General features: G+C 48.9%; 1 protein-coding gene across 4 annotated transcripts in view; it reads left to right on the top strand.

The window, feature by feature from the left end:
• The window catches only part of B3GAT1 (beta-1,3-glucuronyltransferase 1), a 52184-nt gene extending 33171 nt beyond the window's left edge, over window positions 1-19013 (top strand). For all 4 annotated transcript variants that reach the window (XM_080366461.1, XM_080366462.1, XM_080366459.1 and 1 more), the window contains 4 exons: window positions 2785-3293; window positions 6604-6900; window positions 13825-13942; window positions 15195-19013. In XM_080366461.1, the coding sequence (XP_080222587.1) occupies window positions 2785-3293; window positions 6604-6900; window positions 13825-13911 (893 nt within the window). In that variant the 3' untranslated portion in view covers window positions 13912-13942; window positions 15195-19013. The remainder of the gene's footprint in view (window positions 1-2784; window positions 3294-6603; window positions 6901-13824; window positions 13943-15194) is intronic.
• The last annotated feature ends 172 nt before the right edge of the window (window positions 19014-19185 follow it).

Raw genomic sequence — 19185 nt, 5'->3', positions numbered from 1 at the left:
CTCAGCTCCCAGTCCATGCTCATGCAGAAGATTCCCCACTTCTGCTGTAGGAACAGCCCAGCGCTCGTAGGGGTTCTTCAGAGGCATCGAACTGCAAGCCATGAGATATTGGCCACACTTGGAGGGTTCCTTATGACCTAAATCCAGAGCACTGAAGGAAGATGCTTTTCCTTGTTCCCTGATGATGCATAAGAGAGGAGTACCTTCCTGCTAGCCTTTGCAGCATTCTCCACACAAGTTAGTCCAGCAGGAAAGCTGCAAAAAAAAAGAGAGCAGAGCAAACAAACCTGCCACTTGAGACAGCTGCTCTGGGAGACGTGAGGCAAAGAACATTTTTTAAGTGTCCTCAGCAAAGCAGCAAACTGGTGCTCTTACACTTGAAAGAGAAGGCAAGAGCCAGCATCTCACCTGATTGTCTGATGGAGTTACAATGCTGTAAGAGTCAGCTTCCACACTACCTGTAACACAAAGCATTAGATCCCTGGCCCAAATCAGATGAACGCAGGAAGTTCTGAGGGATCCTTTCTGGCCAGAAGGGTCCTAGTTTTTATTGTGTTCTTTGCATAGCAGCAACACCTAAGGGTGTGAGAGCTCTTGGAGGCTGGAAGAAGCCAGGCTGCCTACTGCTGTCTTCATTCTTGGTTCTGCCCTTCTGCTGAGTGCCAGGGCCGGTGGGTCGGTTTGGGGAGGCTTCTCTGTGGGGAAGAAGGCCAGCTCATTTTCTCTCCCACTTCCCTTTCCCTGGGAGGTTCTGTCCCCTTTTCCTTTTAATGTTTGCACCCATCCTCCACAGTTGCTTATCCTTTGGCTGAACAGCCTGATGTGCAGTTTGAATTTTCAGAGTCTGTCCTGAGCAGCTTTACATTTCTTCCTGGAGTACTGACAGCCACCCATGAAGCTTTGGGCAGTTCCTAAGGGAAAAATGACTGTGATCCCCTCTGGGAGGTAGACAGTGTTTCCGAGGATGAGGGATCTACTGGGCTCTAAAACAGAACTTGAAAGACTACTAAGAATACACCGTCTATAAACCAGTTTAATTCAATGCCCTGAAAACTAGGAGCTGTTTTATGTGAATGGCCACGGACACTGAGGTTATAGCACAGAGATTGCTCTTCTCTGACTCAGTCGTGAACTTATCAACGATGCTGGTAAGACACATCTCTGCCACTGCTTCTCTGAGCCCCTAGTGGAAAATGAGTGGTGATAGAGACCAACCTGAAAGCTCTTGGGAGAAATTGTTTTGTTCTTTTGGAACAAGTTTGTGAGATCCTTGGCTAGCAGGTGCTAAAAAAGAGACGTGCATCTATACGCTAGCGAGCGCAGAATGGCAGTCCTTACACATGCCAGGATTTACAGCTGAGGGTTTGACCTGCAGGGGTTTGCAAACTGTCTCAAGCACCATCCTGGCTAATGACATTTGTGTCTGTGTCCAATGCATTCTGCAGATTTATTTTGGAATTGATTCCAGTGTTCTCTGCTTTCAGAGAGCTCTGCTACGCGATGCTGATGTGCTTTGCCTTACATAGGGCCCGACACAAACGTGTGCAGGACACCTTGTCCCCGTCCACCCCACCAAATCCAGACCCTCCCTCCACCAACGCTATGGCGTACAAGGCCTTCATTCGGTGAAAGGCTGGTATCAAAGTCTGTGCTGCTGGAAGAGTAACATGCTATGAAAAAACTATAGGTAGTACCCTGCTGGGTCAGATCTAATGTCTGTCTGTTCCTGTTCTTTCTCATCTGAAGTTCCCGGTAGTAGCTGGTTTTGCAAAAATCTATGGCTCAAAGTATTACATGCCCGCTAGAGAACAGCTGAATGGAGGTGCCCCTTCATCTCTGCCAGTTCCTAACTGTAGACCATGGTATTCCTGCTGGTCCACAGTGGTACGGAAGTGTGAAAGTCGCACCCTGGAAAAAAAAAATGACAGCGACAGGTGCATGAACGTTTGGGTTTTTTTTTCCTTGAGCTGATTGTGAACAAGTCTCTATTTGCAAGGATTTTATATGTTTGGATCGGTGTATTTTATATATGTGATGTTCATTGTTCACATGCACACTACTGAATGGGCTGTTATCTTCAGAGACTGGTAGGATCTTTTTGAGGAGAGGTTAGTCAGAGGCAGGTGAAAGCCTCTGCAGGAAAAAGCCTACAATTACAGGCTTTAATTTCTACTCTCCATTTCTGGATTTGGAGAGTGTCTTTCCCCACTTCTCTGTGCCCCATCCCAGGCCTGTCAGGAGAGCATGGGGTACTGCGGTATTCTGGCCAGATGCTGCTCCTGGGGGATCTTCACTGACTTGGTTTTTTCCACCAGTTAGTTCCCTGCCTCCCAATCCAGGCAATCCAGTGCTTGAGTGCAGAGCCATGAGTCCTGTCCTACTGAGCATGGTGCCCAGAGCTCTGGAGCTCTACAGGAATGACAGATTGTCAGTCCTCGTTGCTGTTTTCTTCATCTAGATCTAATTGCTCTACAAGCCTGTCTCTTCTGGGTGCTTTTTGAAGTTGCTTATTCCGAGCACTCAGCTGCAGCATTGTCCTGGGCTCTCAAGCCTTGTTTGATGCTGGTTTTCTAACAGCAGGAACTTCTTTTCTCATGTGTGTTTGTCCCTGATTCCTTTATTTATTTGTGTACTGATTTATTAAAGCCTCCATCTGAGCTTGTTTCCTTTCCTCTGAAACCATGAGGGTGATCTACTATTAGCAAGCAGCCTGCTGGCTCACTCGGGGGGTGTTGGAGGACTGAGTCCATGCGGCTTTTTCTTCTCTCTCGTACCCTTGCTCAGATGATGGTGGTGACTCCCAGCGTGATCTCACTGCAGGCTTGGACTCCAAGGAATACTGCTTGTCGGACCGGGACATTGTGGAGGTGGTGAGGACAGAATATGTTTATACCCGCCCACCCCCGTGGTCAGACACCCTTCCCACCATCCACGTCATTACACCCACCTACAGCCGGCCTGTGCAGAAGGCAGAGCTGACGCGCCTGGCCAACACCCTCCTGCACGTGCCAAACCTGCACTGGATCCTGGTGGAGGACTCCCAGCGGCGCACACCTCTCATCACCCGGCTGCTGCGGGACACGGGGCTGAACTACACCCACCTCAACGTGGAGACACCCCGCAACTACAAGCTGCGGGGAGACATGAGGGATCCCCGCATTCCCCGGGGGACCATGCAGAGGAACCTTGCTCTGAGATGGTTGAGAGAGACCTTTAACAAAAATAACAGCCAGCCTGGGATTGTTTACTTTGCTGATGACGATAACACCTACAGCCTGGAGCTCTTTGAGGAGGTAAGATGCTGCTGGGGAGGGCCCTGCCGGCTGAACACAACAGATTAGCACGTGGGGTGTAAAAGGTGCCGTGTACTGAGCTGGCGAGATGCTGTTGCACATCCTCTCCTGAGCTCGGGATCAGTCTTGTCTTTATAGTGATCCCACCACAGCTGCCCTGAAGTTTTCTCTGGGGGTCGGTTACCACGCTGCGAAGTGCATGTTTCCCAAGGGCATCCTTTGCGAAGTAATGGGACCCCCAGTTTATCCTGTGGCGTGTGAGCAGGAGGCAGATAGTTTTCACTGTAAAGGAAAGTAAATGAGGAGCTGCCATCCCCTGTGGGGAGCCTTGTTAGGGTTGGAACGTCGCCTGCTGTCTGACATGCATGTGTGGAAGCACAGTGCCTAGCAAAAGAAACCTTGGCCGTCCTCCTTCCATGCTCCACTCTGGAGATTGCCACCTGGTTCCTGGTCTGATGTTATCTACCTTTCTTCTCCACCACCCCTATGTATTACACTTGGCTGGCTGCTAATTCACGTTTGTTCTGTTTGAGGAGTCCCTGGGGGGACTTGCTTGCTGTTTGCATTTGTTTGCTGTCATCCCAGAGTGTCCACTGGTTAAACTCTGCAGCTGTCAAGAGCCTGGTGGCTGCTCTGCACAGATCCCCAGCTGAGGTAGCAGCGCCCTTTCAGAGTTACGCCTGAATGGTGCCAGCACACTCACAGCGCTTGCAGGACATCTTGTTCAGAGATACTCTGGGCAATTGGCTCTGGCTTGCTGCACACAGGAGGAGCGTGCATTTATCAGCGTTTGCTTCTCCTCCCAGAAAAGTGGAGCCCTTCACGCACCGCCTTGGAGAGGGCAGCACTCCCCTCGGAAGCTACTTTGCTCGCAGCATCAGGGGGTGGAGGGTCCCTGAGGCTGTTTGAAGTAGGCGATGGGGCCGAGACCTCAGCCTGGAAGTTTGCAGCTCCAGGAACTGTGATGGCAGGCTGAATTTCAGCATGTCCTGACAACCCTGTCGGGCTTGAGCAGGGGAAGCTTCCCATGTGATTTTCCCATCTTGTTTGTTCCGCTCCTACAGGGGCTCTGAATGAACTCCTGAGCCTTTCCCTGTCCGCAGGTTTGCAATGGTGTTACAGTGCCAGGTACGCTGTACCTCAGCTGGCTTCCAGCTCAGAAATTCCTTGTTCCCTTGCTCTCCTGAGGCCAAGCTTTTGCAGCAAGGAACAAGAAAAGGAGGGTTGCTTCCTTCCCTACCAGTTGCCAGGTTTTATACCAAGGATCTCCTATTTATTTGCTCCATATCTGCCCCCCTTCCCCTCCCTGATGGTTCCCCTTCAGCTTGGACAGCCACAGGAATATACATGTTTTTAAAGGTGAAAGGAAATTCAGACCGAATGTCTGTCTTCCACAGTCCCCTTTGAGGCTGGTTCTGGCAGCATCTTGAGACAGACACTGCACATTAATAGAGCAGAAAGGGTTCCTTCCTTCACCTGGTGTGCTTTGCTGGTAGAGGCTTCTCCTCCTTGATGTGTAGCTGCAGTTAAGGTCACATGGAGCCAATGAAATGTGCTGTGAAATGCAGAAGACACGCACTATTGTTCCCTGTGGACAGGGCTGCCGTTAGCATGTGTATAATGCAGAAGGGCAAGTGCCAGAGCTCTTCTGGTCTCGTTTGCAGTAATTAACAGTGATGAGATTAGCTCTGAGAGATCCCTGATCTAAGAGACTGGGCTGAGAGCAGAACGTGAGGCTGAGCCTGCCAGCAGAGCAGGGCAGGGTGCTGGCGGGGGCGAGCAGGCAGACTGGCATTCAGAGCATCTGCATTGGCAAGTGCCGGTATCTGAAGTGTCCCCTGATGGCTCCTGTCTATTTCTGTTGGCTCTACGGGGAGCAGAGGCATCCAGCGTCCTTCCACTGGGTAGCAGGAGCAGCTACGAAGCACCGTCCTGCATGCTGGGAGTTTCTGAAGGGGCTGTGCTTCGCAGCTGTCCCTGAGGTTATGGGCTGCGGCTGCAGTGCCTCGCTCGAAAGATGCTTTTAGCCTTACTGCAGCTCACAGGCTGAAACTGCAGCTCAAACTACTTCGCTTTCAGAGAACACACCTTTCTCCCTAGATAGGCCACTCCTGCGTTTCCAGGTGGCCTCGGGCAAAGTGCTCCTCTGTGTCCTTGTTTCCCCCACTGTCCATGCGCAAGACTGATGCCCCACAGCTCTAAAGACCTTTGAACAAAAACCCCCTCTTAAATCTCAGTTAAGTTTATAACTGGCAGCTTTGTTTTTAGCGCTGCACTCATGCTTGGCTCCGTGGCTACCCATTACTATTGCTATTGTTAGTTGCCACTTTCCAAAGCACTTTGCTGCTCAGGCTCCAGGGTGTGCATCCTCCTGCAGGTGAGTAACGAGCTCTGCGGCTTGGTCTGGGCCACAGAGGGTGCCTGGGAATGTGACCCAGGCCCTTTTCTCCAGGGCTTGTGCTGAAACCCAGGGCCATCCGTGTCCTGCAGGACATCCAGTGAGCAGGGCGAAGTCATTCTGCTGGGGTGCTGGTTTGTGTCTTGGAACTGGTGGTGCTGGTTTGTGTCTTGGAACTGGTGGTGCTGGTTTGTGTCTTGGAACTGGTGGTGCTGGTTTGTGTCTTGGAACTGGTGGTGCTGGTTTGTGTCTTGGAACTGGTGGTGCTGGTTTGTGTCTTGGAACTGGTGGTGCTGGTTTGTGTCTTGGAACTGGTGGTGCTGGTTTGTGTCTTGGAACTGGTGGTGCTGGTTTGTGTGTTGGAATTCGTGGTGCTGGTTTGTGTCTTGGAACTGGTGGTGCTGGTTTGTGTCTTGGAACTGGTGGTGCTGGCTTGTGTCTTGGAACTAGTGGTGCTGGTTTGTGTCTTGGAACTGGTGGTGCTGGTTTGTGTCTTGGAACTGGTGGTGCTGGTTTGTGTCTTGGAATTCGTGGTGCTGGTTTGTGTGTTGGAACTGGTGGTGCTGGTTTGTGTGTTGGAACTGGTGGTGCTGGTTTGTGTGTTGGAACTAGTGGTGCTGGTTTGTGTGTTGGAACTGGTGGTGCTGGTTTGTGTCTTGGAACTGGTGGTGCTGGTTTGTGTTTTGGAACTGGTGGTGCTGGTTTGTGTGTTGGAACTCGTGGTGCTGGTTTGTGTGTTGGAACTCATGGTGCTGGTTTGTGTGTTGGAACTGGTGGTGCTGGTTTGTGTGTTGGAACTGGTGGTGCTGGTTTGTGTGTTGGAACTGGTGGTGCTGGTTTGTGTCTTGGAAGCCGCGTGCGGCCGATCCTGCTGTGTGCACCCACCGTACCCTTCTCTTTCCTTGCCTCCAGATGCGCAGCACCAGGAAGGTGTCAGTGTGGCCAGTAGCCTTCGTCGGTGGCTTGCGCTACGAGTCCCCCAAAGTGAACGCTGCAGGGAAGGTCTATGGCTGGAAAACTGTGTTCGACCCCCACCGCCCCTTTGCTATAGACATGGCAGGGTTTGCTGTGAACCTCAGACTGATTCTCCAGCGATCTCAGGCTTACTTCAAACTGCGAGGAGTGAAGGGAGGCTACCAGGAGAGCAGCCTGCTCCGGGAACTAGTGACCTTGAATGACCTTGAGCCGAAAGCTGCCAATTGCACTAAGGTACAGTCTCTTCTTCATACATCGGTTGTAAGGACCCAGAGGTAGCAGAAGGCCCGTTCAGCCCTACCATTCAGTCACTTGTCCTCTGCGTCTGATGAGGGCAGACCCCCATTGCAAGGGGGCTGAGAATGGGTCATTAGGTATTAAAATGTGTGGAGGGCAGTTGTCTTTCTCAGTTTTGGGCTGCTAGCAGTTGCCATAGGCCCTGAAATATGGAGTCTTCTCTGCCCTGTAACTACCTCTAGTATATATCCTTATCATTTTCAAGATGGACTTACCTATGGCCTTGCTAAGCCTCTGGAGCAGGGAACACCATAGGTGAAATGTACGTTGGTTGCTTTATGCGAATTCCTGCGGCTTTTGATTACTGGTACTCCTGGGAGAAGCTAGCATCACATAAGATATGGCCCTCTGGAACCCATCTGAACTGTGACCCTGGAGTACCAGCCACAAAAAGTGGTTTTTGGCTGCAGGGAAAGACTGCTCACACAACCACTGCCTTAGTGCGAAGTTGCCATCTCCCTCTTGGCATCTACGCAATATCACTGTAGTTGTCCACAATAACCTGGATCTTTCTGTGCCAGAGGTAATGTGGAAACGTTTTAATGCCTGGGATATTGCTCTGAGCTCTAGGAGGCTTCCAGGAAGTGTCATTTGGGGGGGATGTTACTGCTGTCAAAGTGACTGCTAATTATTTAACTGTACACATTGCTTAGAAGCCACCAAGTCATGAAGCAGGAGCCCTATGTACTAAATAACGTAGCAACTCAGAACACAATGATGGTTCTTGCCCGAAAGACTTCCCAGTCTAAAATAAGAGACAACAGACGGATATCTATCTGGAATGACAGGGAAGTGCGAGAGACAATGTTGGCTAGTGTGACAGGCATCAATCATAAGACAACAGCAAGAGAGGTGCTGTCAAGTGCTTTTGAAAGCTTTGTGAATGGGTCTGCTGGGCACTGTAGGTGTGGAGAGGGTCCCTCTGAGATCACAGACCCCTGTATAGCACTCTCATGGCACCAGGCAGCCTGATTTAGGGAGATTTTATTGCTTAATTATCCCGGGAGGACCATTCTTTTTTTGCAAATAAGCTGTTATTGGCAAAAAAACCCCAGTGTTTGATCAGGTCTCCATCCCTTTTTGGGATAGGAAAAGATTTTGAATAATACCCTTTTTCTCTGCTTTCTATCTGCACCGCTCCACAGCCCCCAGCCACGTAAAAAACCAAGGATCTCAATGTTCAGCAGTGCTCAGGCAAGGAGTCCGGGAATAAGGAAGAGGAGCTGAGAGGGAGGAGCGACTCCGTTTATTATCTGATACCTGCTGTGCCTTGTTTTATAAAATCCACATGTCTGTGGTTATGGCTGTCCAGCACTGGGATAAATAACACAGATGGTCTCCCAAGGGTGGGAAAAGAGATTGGATTAAAATTAGATGTCTGTTCTTGGGCACTGCATGCCCTGCTAGCTAAAAAGAAAGCACCAGCTGGAAACAAATGTGTTTGCAACAGGCGGAGGGAGTTGCACGGGTCACTTCAAGGCTGGTGGTCAGAAGATCAGGGGTGTTTACTCCACGGCCACTTACGCAACCTTCAGTATCTTGTGCCTGCTGTAAATAACTATTGGAGAGAACTGCGTTAGAAGTCTGGGGGTAGGAAATGACAGTTGTGGAGGAACACATGGAAGAAGGAACAGAAGAAAAAAGTTGTTTCCAGGCAGGAGGAAAAAAAATGGTGCTGTCAGACAGGCTGCTCTGCCAGCGCTGTCACACAAGAGCTGCAGGTCAGAGATGGAGAGGAAGCAGGAACTGCTGGCCAGGATTTGAAGCAGACTGTGTTTCTTTTTTTGGCTAGGCTGTGGAGATCTTACAAGGGTCCTTGTTGTGAACTGAATGCTGTCTGCTCCTGGCAAACTCTGGCTGCAGCTTTGCAGGTTGAGCTTTGCATTTCTGCTTTTAGCTGATGCCAGCAGCCTCCATTTCCCAATTGCTGTTGTGCTTACCCATTTTATGAGGAGGAGAGTCCAGACAAGCAGTAGAGAAGGACAAATCTGGCCTGTGGTCTGGGGTCCTCCTGCTCAGAGATCAAAGCACAGACTTTTTTCTCATTGTGCTAGTGCGCTTCCGGCAGCTGGTGGAGTTTGCTTCTGTCAAACATAACCATACTCCTCCTTTGCAGTGAGATTTACATTAAAAATCGTGATATGCTCAGATAGAGTCGTTAAGGAGGGATCAGAGAAGTATGTAAGGTAAGCACAGACATCTGAGCTCCATAAATGCTGCCTGCCCCGTGTGCAATGCTGGTATTTGTAGCATTTATCAGAATTCAGCCCACAAATGCACGCTCCTGCAAAAAGAGCTTAAGCTTTGGCCAAAGACATATATCCTGCTTATTTTCTTTGATTTGGGAACTGCCCAAATGAAGGAGAAAATTAAGGAAGTCAATATTAATTGCCAAGGAGAGAGGAGAGAGTTATCCCTCCTTATCAGGAGAGAAGGGTTAGTTTATACTGGAGTTGTAAAGAAACAAGGCTTTGGAAGCAGGCTATGTATTTCTGTGTAATGCTGCTCCTGCGCTCCCCCCCAGCCTGCCCCCCGCAGCACAGACTACACTCTCTTCAGTCCGTTGACACAGATTAGAGGTCTGAAATTCTGTATTCCCACGAGGTCGATGTAACTGGGACATGTTCTGCTCCTCATTTTCTGTTAATACCTGAGGAAACAAGCCGCAGTACGCTCAGCCAGGGAGCCCTTCAAGGAGAGAGACTTTGAGTGGCCCCAGCTACGGAAAAAGCTTCAGCTTAAACTGGCACAAGAGGACAGACCACAAAATACAAGGTCATTGGAAATCAGATGTCTCGTTCCAGCTGCTCCTGGAGCCGCTTGTTTCTCCAGGGAGATGGGCATAGGTACATTTCTTTGGGTGAGGCAGGCTTTTGGGCACTCGAGTGGTCCTGGTAGCAATTCACTGGCATTGAAGTGGTGGCTAGAAGTAGTCATTCCTCCTCTCTCCTTATCTCTTGGCTGAGTCAAGTCTGAGATTAAATCTGCGAGCTAGAGCTTGGTGTTTGGGTGGGTGTTATGGAAGGGAATTGGCTGCCTCTGAGCCTTAGAGGCGAGGTGCTCGTGGGCACTGTTAGATGCCACGGTCGGTATCTTTAACATATATATTGCTGTCAGACACAGGCAAGAGGACAGGGGGAAAAGAGAGCTCTCCCAGCAGCACCTGAGCCACATACCAGCACGGTGGCTACTGTGGATCTTGGAACTGGCTCTGGGAGGGGAATAAATCCTCGTGCAGATGGAGGAGGCCAAGCCTTTCAGCCCAGCAGCAGCCAGGAAACTGCACAGCAAAAGGCAACCCGAACTGGCTGCTTCGTGGTGTGTCACAGATCTAAACCAGCTCAGACTGGCTCAGAATGGGCAGAAGAGAGAGGAAACGTCAGCCGAAGGCAAGAAGGCTTGAAAAGGAGGACTTTGCTTCCTCCTGATTTTATCCTGGGGCGCTACGTATGGCAGGCAGGGGCATCAGCTTCGTGAGCTCTTTGTGCCTTTGAGGGGCTGAGCAGCGGGGTACAGACGGAGGAGATCTGTCCCCTTTTGGGTTAGATTGGGTTAAATTCCTGAGACTGGGTTCTTCTTCTTGGGTGGGTTTGTGAGCAGTGGTTGGCAGTGAACTTTCGGTACCCTGGCTGCTGTGTGACAGCACTCTGTCGGTTAAGCTTCACACGTGCACCAGTGAAGACACCAGTGCTCGAACTGTTTTTCACAACCGACATGCAGAGCTGGGAGGCTTCTTTTGGCCTCGTCTTGACTTGATTAGTCACCAGAACTGCTGTGCCGATGCCATTCCCTGTACCAAAGCTGCAAGCTGTAATTTACATCGGAGCGGCGTGGGTTTTGCAGCGCTGTCTTCCTGCACTGCTCCACAGTGGACCTTCGGATCTGTGCTGCAGCTGCAATAGCTCAAATTAAACCGCTGTGACCTTTTCTTCTCTTGTGGTCTTGTCTGTTTTGCCTGTAATACCCATCACAAAGCACAAATCTTCAAGTTGGTGTAATTACACAGTTGAAGATTACTGTCAGAGCTCTGGCTCATTTAATAGCAGTGGCATGAGGAAAGCAGGAGTTATAGGGAGAAGCAATCTTTATTTGTTATACCAATGGATGTGCTTTTGGGAGAAGAGGGCCTCCACGGTGCCTAAGAGAGCCTGCAGAAATTTGGTTTAGCAGTAGTTGGGAGGAAGCAAATCTGTCATTTCAGCTCAGTGTCTCTTTTTCTTCATGTTGTGTAGTCTCCATTTCAAATAAGAATTATTGAAACCCTCCGTGGAGGGTCGGTGTCCTTAAAACCCTGTGGTCGCCTCCAACTGTAGGTTAACCTGCCTGTTGGGTTTTTAATTTCCTGTTAGAAGACAGTGAAGAAGTCTGCTATGGAGATGAATTCTTACAATCTCTTAGCTCTCTTTTGAGTCCTGTGATTTTGAACAGCAGGACTGGAAAGGATTGGAAACGTTCTGCAGCAGTAGAGATTTTTAAAGGGGACTCCCTCAGGTGACCTATGTGAAACCACTGTTCAGGGAAGGGCAGATACTTGGTCCTCCTCACTGTTTACTCCCTTGCGAGCGGTACGTTTTGCGCAAACCGAAGCTTGGGGCATAAACCAAACACACGGCTTGTGGACAAAATCAAGCAATTGGCTGAGAGGAAAAGCAGGTGGTTTTGTACTAATCAGTGATTTCCCTCCCAAGTTAAAGAACACAGCATGAAAAATGGTAGAAGCTGCTCTATCAAGCTGTGAACTCTGAAAACTGGTCCATTTTAGTTGATTTAGTATAGCTGTCTTGTACTGCACTTGGCTTTAACAGTGCAGAAGTGGGATCCAGTTTAAAGAAAAGCTAATAATGTGTAGTTGTGGTCTTCTGTTTATGGAGTATGTGGTTAGAGTTGCTGAAGTGGGAGTCCTGTTCCTGGCAGAGTGCAGCCCTTGGCCTTCAGCAGGGTTGAGTGTTTATGTGTCAGAAGTAGAAAGAGCTCTTACCTGCTCCTGCTGCAAAGGAGAATTGGCTACAAGGGTTTTCTAGCACCTGGACTGCATTAAGGTTTGCACATTCTGTTTATTGGATGAGAAGCCCATAACTGATGCTGGTGTAGCCCCGAGAGCCACTTGTACAGACCTGTTTCGTTTTGCCTTTTCATAGGAAAGTAGCGCCGTAATTGCAGCAGCGTTGCTGCAGTGGGTGAGCAGGGCTGTAATAAAAGGCGAACTTTGATGAGCGGGCTCTGAAGTGGTTGTGGGGGAGTGATTAAATGGGTTTTTGGACCCACTCCAGACAGCAGTTGGTCTCTCCTGCCTTAGTACTAACAGGCAAGATTTAAGCCCTGCACGGGAGGTGACTGCTCACATCAGAGACAAATTTGGTCAAACAGCTTCTTGGGAAGGTGTGGGTGCTCTTGTTTAACCAGAAGGGTTTGAAAAGTGCTTTGTTCATCCTTTAGAAACAGAACATGCCCTCGTTTTTCAGAAAAGCAGGGACTGGGTATGAAATGGTCTGCAGATACTTGGATTAAATGTGCGGAGTATTGTCATAGCAACCAGAGGGAAACCCCCGCAAGGTAGGAAATATCCCTGCGAGCAGGTGAAGGGAAGCAGGAAACTGTAGCTCTGGAGGAATGAAGCTGCTCCCAGCAATTCAGCTTCCAGGAGCAAAGCAGTAAGTATAATTGAGTCTAGTGAGGGGAGAGTATTTTAAACAGCTTCCAGAGCTGTCTGTGCCAGCAGTATAGCACAGCTAGTAGAAACTGTTTACCTACAATACTACCCCCCCCGCCCCTCCAAAAACGTCAGGCCACCTCTTCAATTTATATTTTTCCCATTTCTTCTCCACAGATGTGTTCATCTATATTAAACTCTGCTGCTAAGACTGAGGGAGGCTTTTAGTAGAAGCTTCAGTTCTGTTTTAAGCAAGTTGGAGAGGGGCTTTGAAGTGATGCAGCATATTGTATTTGGTACAGAATAGTGGGTGGCAGCGTGGGGCCAGCATTTCAAAGGACCTACGTGGTGGGGGGGGGGGGGGGGGGGTGAGGTGACGTGGTGGACTAACGCTTGCTGGGTTATGAAGGGGCCGTGTACAGCCCAGAGTGTGTGTGGGGGGAAGGGAGCGTTCCGTAACCAGCTCCTGCATCTTGCAGCTCTGAGGCAGCAGAGGCTGCAACAGAGAACTGTGGCAGCGGTAAGGACTTCTCCCATCAGTGTCACTCTCATCTCTTTTTAGGGTCTTGAAAGAATTTAAAAGTGAAAAAGAAGTGACTGTGAGGTTAGGGAGCAGACTGATGTCTTCCCTCCAATAATGGATTTTCAGCACTGAAAAATCCTTTTTAATATTTCACACAACCAAAGGCAATGGTGACACCTGGAGCAGCTGGCGGCACTCGCTGTAACTGCCTCTGCCCTCCAACGCAAGAGGCACAATGTGACCCAAAGTGGCAAGAATTTGCATTTCCACTCTGAGCCTCGCGAGTAACTCCACACTGGCCAAGGATGGAGTCACATAATAACCAAGAACCAGAGTCAGGAACTCGGTCTATGGGGAAACATGCATGTCATTCTGTGGTTATAAAGGAACTGCCTTACCTCATTGAAAAGGTGGATGAGCCTTTTGAGGAAGATGGTTGATAACTACATGGAAGGAGCAGGTTAATGTCCCAAGACAGTACACTGTAAAATGGGTAATTTCTGTGCGCTGTGCATTTCGGATAGCGGTAGGCCTGCCTAAACGAAGTTTTATGCAAACCTCCTTTCAGCTGTGAATGCGCCATTAGGCTCCAGGGTAGATGGTTAAATTGCACTATTGATTTAATGTGCAAGAATATTTGTTAGTGCAGTGAAGAGGTGCGGCTAATGACTGCTGTTGGCTTCTTCAGATTTTAGTCTGGCATACAAGGACAGAAAAGCCTGTGCTGGTGAATGAGGGGAAGAAAGGATTCACAGATCCCAATGTGGAAATCTGACTGTGCATGGCTGAACGGACACCAACACCAGGTAAGACCTCTGCATTTTTGGACAGTAATGGGAAGCAACAGTAAAAAAGGAAAATACTAGACAACGGCAGGAAAAAGACAAAAGCTCTTGTAAATGTGCTTTTTATTTTCCATTTTTCACATCTCTGACCTTCCCTTACCGCAAAACTTCTCGAGACCATTAGTCAATCTCTCTTTTTTATCTGTAAGACAAGCTGCTAAAGGGAAAATACCTGGTGAGAGGTTGCGGGGAAAAGGTATCTCTGGGGAGTGAGAGTTTAGGCAGAAGTTACATGGTTAAAAAACCAAACCCTTGTCTAAACAAGAAGGTTGCCTTATCAACTGTACTAATATAGCTAAAGCATGAGGGTGAAGGATGTGAATTCATCCACTTGCAAACACCCGAGGAAAGCTAAAGTAATAACAGCGAAAGCATTTTTAAGTCAGGCAGAAGCTTTCACTGAGGGAAAGAGTTTAATTTATATCCCCATCAAAGCCACCCAAAGTCAGTGACAAGTGAGGGAGAGCGTGGATTAAACGCCACGTGAGGTGTTTGTTTACTTAGGGTGAGCGTGGAGTGTCTTCTTCAGTGGAAAGGAGGCGAGGCGGCGCACACTGACGGCTGACCTCCTGCTCGTTTGTTCACGCCCTGGCTTCTCACCCTTAATTACCCCAGCACCCTGGTGCATTTAGTCCGCTCTGTTTCCAGAGTGCACTCTGCGGTTGGTTTGCTCGAGTGGAGGATGGGCTGTATCTGCATCCAGACTCTGTCGCTGTGCTTCATTATTGTGGGGGGGAAAAAATAAATGGACAACTCCCTTTAAGTGGAGCGTAGAACCGGGCTTGGAAGGGAGAGACGGTTGCTGCTTGTTCTCTTTTCCTTTCAAATACAGAGAAGCAAGAGCAGCAAAGGAAAGGGGGAGACTTGCTCAGCAGCAGTATATTTTTGACAGTAATGAGCTCCCTTATAGCACATTCCCTTGGGCTAGCTGGATGGAGCCCTGCCTGCTGCAGTGGCTTGCCTTTGCGGCCCGTTGGCAGGACAGCAGAGGAAAGCCTGCACTGCACATTATCTGTGCTATATATAGCGGCTTTGCAGAGGGGCCATAGCTCTTCAGCGCTGTCACAACTGCTTTCCACCAACACCCAGTTGCCTAGCAGCAGCACTCACAGATCTGCAAGCTGAGGTGGGTTTTGGGGTAGTTCCAAGGGGTGGCAGCTAACTGCAGCGAGGCAGAAGGGTAATACACACGCTGGTTGTGTCTCTGTTGCAGGAGATTTCTTTGTGCACAGCCTGCAAGGTTCCTCTCCGCAGCATACAACCAGCCAGACATGCAGTAGCCAGGACCTCTGCTGACTTCCAAGAGTTTTAGCGTACTGAAAACAAGCAACACTGCATACATAAACTACCCGGATTCCCCTGCCCTTCCTCCTGGACTCTGAGCAGAACCAGACGCTCTAGAGGTGGAGAAAAAAGCACAGAAAATACAGGACTGACGTCAGCTTCAGTACAAGACCAGCTGCCTCGTGAGATGCTCAGTTTGGGAGAAGTGCATGCAGGGCACGACGCGCTGAAGACGTGGCCCAGCTGGAATGGCTGTCTAGACTGAGGGGGCAGTTTTACAGGACCTGAAAGCAAGGGTGAGAATGCCTGCAGGAGTGTGTTGGCCCCCGATGACTCGTTTTTCCTGAGACACACGTACCTTGCGGCTATGTGTGCAACAGCCTAAGCAGCTCTCTGATCGCGGAGGGGACAGCTGCCTTCTGAGATGGCACCTTAGCCCTTAATTTTAAACCTACTTTAATCAGTGTTTATTACGCTGCACAAGACAGGAAGGTTTCAGGGGAGGGTGAAAAGCAAGGCAGCTTAGAACAAACCCGTTCAGTAACTCTGTTCTCTTTGTTCTCTGGTTTGTTTTTTTTTTCCCCTCTGTCCTCTCCCTTCATTAGTTTCATGGTTTGGAGGGCACTCTTGACTCTTGACTGTGCTCACAGAATCACAGACTGGTTTGGGTTGGAAGGGGCCTTTAAAGCTGATCCAGTCCAACCCCCCTGCAATGCACAGGGACACCTTCCACTAGATCAGGTTGCTCAGAGCCCTGTCCAGCCTAACCCTGAATGTTTCCAGGGATGGGGCATCTACCACCTCTCTGGGCAACCTCTTCCAGTGTTTCACCACCCTAATTGTAAAACATTTTATCCTTATATCTAGTCTAAATCTACCCTTTTTTAGTTCAAAACCATTACCCCTTGGCCTATTGCAACAGGCCCTGCTAAAAAGTCTGTCCCCATCTTTCTTGTAAGCCTCCTTTGACTACTGAAAGGCTGCAATAAGGTCTCCCTGGAGCGTTCTCCGCTCCAGGCTGGAGAACCCCAACTCTTTCAGCCTTTCTTCACAGGAGAGGTGCTCCAGCCCTCTGGCTCTCCTCTGGACTTGCTCCAACAGGTCCATGTCCTCCTTATGTTGGGGGTCCCAGAGCTGGACGCAGGGCTGCAGGTGGGGTCTCACGAGAGCAGAGCAGAAAGGGCAGAATCCCTTCCCTTGACCTGCTGGCCACGCTGCTTTGGATGCAGCCCAGGGTACGTAGGGTTGGCTTGCTGGGGTGTGAGCACACGTTGGCTCGTGTCCAGCTTCTCATCTGCCAGTACCCCCAGTCCTTCCCAGCAGGGCTGCTCTCAATCTCTCAATCCCCAGCCTGTATTGATACCGGGGGTTGCCCTGACCCAGGGGCAGGACCCTGCACTTGGCCTTGTTCGGCCTCGTAAAGTTCACATGGACCCACTTCTGGAGCTTGTCCAGATCCCTCTGGATGGCGTCCCATCCCTCAGGTTTGTCAACCGCACCACTCAGCTTGGTGTGGTCTGCAAACTGGTGAGGGTGCACTCGATCCCAGTATGTCATCAATGAAGATACTGAACAGTACTGGTCCCAGTATGGACCCCGGAGGGACACCACTCATCACCAATCTCCACCTGGACATGGAGTTGACCACTACTAGCTGACCACTGTTCCTGGATGGAGTTACGTTTACGGCATGTGGTTCTTTATTCATCCATGCTAAAATAATTGGAAGTGGGTTTTAATGAGATTGTTGTGGCCACACACCGTAATACTTCATCCAGGCTCAGATCTTGGTTCTGTTTAGCTCTGATTGGGTTCACATGAGCACTAGGTGTGGGATTCTCTGAAGGGTGCTCCTCCATAAAGCCAAATTTCCATTCTTAAAACATAGAGTTAATTGCTTAAAACCAGGGATTGAATAATCAAAGCTGATTTTAGCGCATTACTATTCTACTGGAATGTATCCTTCAGCCCTAGCCCCTTTTTCAGGGCCATGCCATATTACTGCAGAGCTACTGGCGTGAAAAGCCACACTGGAGCCGTTTGAGAGTTAACTTCTGATGGGTCAAGCAGCACCCTTGTGAAGGGGATCCTGTGCTTAGTGCTCTGTTTCTTCAGCACCTGGCTTGAGGCAGGTTGAAAAACCATCTATGTAGAACATTAATCATCTCATCCCTGTTCTGTAACATCAAAGGACCTGAGATAGCGTTGATGAAAGGGTGCTCTCTGACGAAACTGTATTTTGTTTCCCAGTGAGAGGCACAGGACTGACCAATGCAGAAGAAGAACCTGGGTGCTACTACCTTGGTTGACTCTGTATTTGAGGTGACAAACTTGCCTAGGAAGAAACTGAGGTACAACACACCCCTTCTCCCCACCTCCAGCCCCTTAAAAAACAAACAAAAAACTTGCCTCCCCGTTCATAGTCGTCAAAACTTTGATCAATCCCCATTATCCCAGTTCTTTCAATCCCCATTATCCCAATTCTTTCCAAAAAGTCTGAAGCACAATTTTATGTTTGAATTGAGGGAAAATGTAATCCTGGAAATAGACTTTGTTATCTTTAGCCCTAACACATAGAACTATTAAAATGCTATAGATCTGATTGTTAGTTTCACAGTGCAGAAGTCTCCCCTCGGACTAATGACATTGTGTATTTCATATATTTAAAAAAAAAAAAAAAAACAAATATTTTTTGGTAAGTTATTTTCTCTCAGTGTATATCAAAACCATTGGGGAAAAGCTGCATTCTTTAGTTCCCAGTCACAGAAGCCTTGCGACGTAGCCTTTACAAAAATGTTCCTTTTAGACGTATTGGCTGAAGCACGACTTGGATAGAAAAGCATTTGATGCTACTGGCTGCTCTATGGGAACGGGTGTTGTTATCTTGTATTAAATCAGTAGCTCTGCACTCCAGCAGATATATTCTGTTATTGTACTAGCCTTCCAAGTTCCCTTCAGTCTGCAAACCCTAGAATGGAAAGAGACATTTTTCAAGGACTACAGAGTTTTCATACCATTTAAATAGTTGCCAACTGCTGTCCTCTCCTAGCTGCATGTTTTGTTTCACTAATCTTAATTCCAGTCCCTGCTCGGTTGCAACCTTCCCTCTTTGGAAGGAACATAACTTTCAGGAAAACGTCAAGGATCGAGTCCTGAACACAACCCTGCACATACACTCCACTCTCCTCAAAGCTGGTCACATGAGCCTGGGCCCTTCCAGCTTGCACAGAGGCTACCGTGGTCCTCGGGAGCAGATACCCATGGTCAGTAAGACCAGCTCTGGCCAGGATGGAGCGTATTACAGCTGCACTGTCTGTTCTCAGTTTTAAACAAACTGTATTTAAATTTGTTAAATAAAATTATGGTTTCTAAGAGCCAGAATACCCTGAAACTCCATTATCAGAGACAGTGCACATGTTTGGTGTTTCCCTCATAGCCTGAATCCTCTGGTTACTGGAACAGAAAACAGGGGCTGAGTGACTTCTTGGAGATACTGAGCAGATTTGCAGCTTGAATTTGAGCTCTTCCTCTCCCTAAAGACATGGCAGCTTCTCAGTGTCTGTGGAGCCGGTGAGTTAAAAAAAAAAACATGTGATGTTTTCCTAAATCCAGTGTTTCTGTTTTGAGAGACAAAAAGAAAGAAAACAGGACCCAAGTTCCCAAGATTTCACAGCAGGTTTAAATAGAAAGTATGGATGTGCTCTCCCATTGCAACCATGTATGCAACCCCTTCTATCCCAGCCAAAATCTGAGCCCTGCTCATTTTACAAGGGAAATTTCATCTTAAGGTGCGTCCCAGTGAGAACAGGGAGGGGGTGGATGGCTGGAAGACTAACTTGGCCTTTTCTGCTCCTGCACCTCCTCCTTGGACATTCTCATTCCTGCCTGGGCTGAAACACCATGGTATCTTTGATAGAGAA

This window comes from Falco punctatus (assembly GCF_963210335.1).
Source record: "Falco punctatus genome assembly, chromosome: 16".
Lineage (NCBI taxonomy): Eukaryota > Metazoa > Chordata > Aves > Falconiformes > Falconidae > Falco > Falco punctatus.
The sequence above is the reverse complement of the archived record's forward strand: the minus strand, read 5'-3'. Positions and strand labels throughout refer to the sequence as shown.